This window comes from Dinoponera quadriceps, unplaced genomic scaffold (assembly GCF_001313825.1).
Source record: "Dinoponera quadriceps isolate SergipeBrazil2010 unplaced genomic scaffold, ASM131382v1 scaffold3580, whole genome shotgun sequence".
Lineage (NCBI taxonomy): Eukaryota > Metazoa > Arthropoda > Insecta > Hymenoptera > Formicidae > Dinoponera > Dinoponera quadriceps.
The window spans coordinates 1-3780 of NW_014557561.1; the positions used below are offsets into that span (position 1 = coordinate 1).

Consider the following 3780-nt stretch of genomic DNA (forward strand, 5'->3'; position numbering starts at 1 on the left):
CGAGAATGAAATCACAACACCAAGTAATTCAACGGAAGAAGGTCAAAACGGCGCAAGTGACGAATCGCAAGGGAGCACACCACAAGTGCCATCCAGGGAGAGCATAGAGAGCAACGAAAGCTCTGAGTCTGAAATAAAAACACCACATTCTTCGAAGGAAAAAGGTGGTAAGAAAGAAAGTGAGGAATCTGGAGAAACTACGCCAAAGGTACCACCCAAAGAAAGCTCTGAAAACAAGGGAAGTTCCGAGGCTGAAAACACAACACCAAGTAGTGCAACGGAAGGAGGCCAAAACCGCGAAAGTGACGAATCACAAGGGAGCACACCACAAGTGCCATCCAGGGAGAGCATAGAGAGCAACGAAAGCTCTGAGTCTGAAATAACAACACCACATTCTTCGAAGGAAGAAGGTGGTAGGAAAGAAAGTGAGGAATCTGGAAAAACTACGCCAAAGGTACCACCAAAAGGAAGCTCTGAAAACAAGGGTAGTTCCGAAAATGAAATCACAACACCAAGTAATTCAACGGAAGAAAGTCAAAACCACGAAAGTGGCGAATCGCGGGAGAGCACCCCACAAGTGCCATCCAGGGAGAGCATCGAGAGCAACGAAAGCTCTGAGTCTGAAATAACAACACCACATTCTTCGAAGGAAGAAGGTGGTAGGAAAGAAAGTGAGGAATCTGGAAAAACTACGCCAAAGGTACCACCAAAAGGAAGCTCTGAAAACAAGGGTAGTTCCGAAAATGAAATCACAACACCAAGTAATTCAACGGAAGAAAGTCAAAACCACGAAAGTGGCGAATCGCGGGAGAGCACCCCACAAGTGCCATCCAGGGAGAGCATCGAGAGCAACGAAAGCTCTGAGTCTGAAATAACAACTCCGCATTCTTCGAAGGAAGAAGGTGGTAAGAAAGAAAGTGAGGAATCTGGAGAAACTACGCCAAAGGTACCACCTAAAGGAAGCTCTGAAAACAAGGGAAGTTCCGAGACTGAAACCACAACACAAAGTAATGCAACGGAAGAAGGCCAAAACCGCGAAAGTGACGAATCGCAAGGGAGCACACCACAAGTGCCATCCAGGGAGAGCATAGAGAGCAACGAAAGCTCTGAGTCTGAAATAAAAACACCACATTCTTCGAAGGAAGAAGGTGGTAAGAAAGAAAGTGAGGAATCTGGAGAAACTACGCCAAAGGTACCACCCAAAGAAAGCTCTGAAAACAAGGGAAGTTCCGAGGCTGAAAACACAACACCAAGTAATGCAACGGGAGAAGGCCAAAACCGCGAAAGTGACGAATCACAAGGGAGCACACCACAAGTGCCATCCAGGGAGAGCATAGAGAGCAACGAAAGCTCTGAGTCAGAAATAACAACTCCGCATGCTTCGAAGGAAGAAAGTGGTAATCAAGAAAATGGGGAATCTGGAAGAACTACGCCAAATGTACCACCTAAAGAAAGCTCTGAAAACAAGGGAAGTTCGGAGACTGAAATCACAACAAGTATTTCAACGGAAGAAGGCCAAAACCGCGAAAGTGGCGAATCGCAAGAAAGCATCCCGCAAATACCGACTAAAAGACCTTCCGATAGCAATGAAAGTAAGGAATCTCAAGCAAAATGCACTTCCGAAGGTTATTTCTCAGATCCCACAGACTGCAAGAAATATTATAAATGCGTCAAAGTAGGATCGCAATCATTTAAAAAACATATATTTATTTGTCCTGAGGGTACTTTATGGGATCCGAATATATTAAAGTGTAATTTTGCCCACTCTGTGAATCGGTCATGCAAAAATGAAGAAAATGGCATTTCGAAAGAATCAAGAGAACCTGATAATCAGGGAGAACAAACTACTCCTTATGGACCCAATGACGAGAATGGCAGCGACGAAAGTGCCGAGTCTAATATGACAACGCCACAACTACCATCCAGAGAAAGTTTCGAAAGTAGAGAAGACCCGGAAATAGAAATAACTACACCATCTGACTCAAAACAAAAAAATAGTTATGAAAGTATCGAATCCGATATGACAACCCCGCAAATATCAACGAAAGAAAGTGCAGAAATCAAGGATAGTTCAGAAATTAATGATACTACTCCTCATACTTCCAAAGAAGAAAATTGGAATAACGAGAGTGGAGGAAAGACTACGCCACAAGTATCACCGAAAGAAAGTTCTGAAAACAAGGAGACTGAGAATACCACACCGAATTCATCTAATGAAGAAAATCAGAGTCACGAAAGTGGTGAATCCGAAGTGACGACTCCGCACATATCAACGAAAGAAAGTGCTGAAATCAAAGGTAGTTCCGAAAACGAAAATACTCCTCATACTTCCAATGAAATACCACCGAATGAAAGTTCTGAAAGCAAGAACACCTCTGAAACTGATGTTACACCGAATTCATCTAACGGAGGAAATCAAAGTCACGAGGGTGGCGAATCTGATGTGACGACACCACATGTACCAACCGGGGGAAGCGACGAAAGTTCCGAAACTGAAATTACTACTCGACATAGTTCTAGCGAAGGAAATCAGAGTAATGAAAGTGGCGTGTCTGAAGAGACGACCGTATCTCCTAAAGAGCCAAGTTCAACAAGCCTCCCAATGTCCACCGAGCTTCCATCGGGAACAACCGTTCCTACTGAGGTCAAGTGTCCTGTTGGAGAGTTGACCGGGGATCAAGTATTTCTCGTTTGTCCTACCGGTTTTCGGCGTCATCCAAAATACTGCAATCTCTTCTACCAATGTACACCGACGAATAATTTGGGCGCTAAGGTTACTGTTTTCAGCTGTCCAGAAGGCCGAGTTTTCAATGAGAAGAAAGTACAGTGTGTAGTAGAAGCTAACATTGGTAAAGTTCTTAATGGGCATGGCACATGCACATATTTCGACTCCTTAACTACAGATGTACCAATATCAGTCGTAAGTATAATATAACGTAGATATATTAGCTCTTTATACTTATACACACATAAATACTTAAACACAAACAAATATACTGCCAAAGAAGTTCGCTTTTGATAACTACCAATGCAAGCGACAGAATTTGTTATAAAGAACTATACTATTGCAATATCTCGAGGACGAACAGCTTTAAGCGAAGTTATTATTATTAATTAAAGCTAAATAGATGAACAGCTTGAAGCGAAATTATTAATTAAAACTAAATACTCTGTACAAACATCTTTACGGTATTTATAATTAATTTTGTATTTTCAGCTGGAAGTTTCCACGAAGAAATTGTGTCCAGGGGAAGGTCATTATCCTTATGATAAGGGTTGTTCGAATTTATATTACAAATGCAGACGTGATTCACGCGACGTACTCCAAGGTTTCCTTTTGCAATGTCCAGATGATCATGTATATTCAAGCATTTCAAGATGCTGCGTACATGCTAAATATTTTCCAATGTGTCATCCTTGTAAAAACAAGTGTAATAATGGGAAACAACAGCATTATCCGAACAACAACAAACAACATTTATCATCTGAAGGGCTATACATCAGTCATCAAGAATCTTTTTATGTCGGCCCACCGCCGAATTGAATATATATTTAGAAAAGTATAAAAAGATATATTCTTTCTCTACAATTATATGTTTATTTTTATATATTTAAAAAATTTTGGTATAAAAAATATCTTCAAAACTAATGGTATATAATGTTGTAAGATTCAATAAAAATAATTATACATACGAAAGTTATAAACGAATAAAGTAGACAATTCAAGCAAAGTCTTTATTTTTATGTATCAATTTATGTATCAATATATATATATATAGT

General features: G+C 40.4%; 1 protein-coding gene across 1 annotated transcript; it reads left to right on the top strand.

The window, feature by feature from the left end:
• Positions 1-157: 157 nt before the first annotated feature.
• LOC106749296 (muscle M-line assembly protein unc-89-like) lies at positions 158-3544 on the top strand (the record flags this gene model as incomplete). The annotated part of the gene is made up of 2 exons (XM_014628613.1): positions 158-2920; positions 3218-3544. Coding segments are annotated over 2 exons (3090 nt in total), but the record flags the coding sequence as incomplete, so codon positions are not given.
• Between the last annotated feature and the right edge of the window lie 236 nt (positions 3545-3780).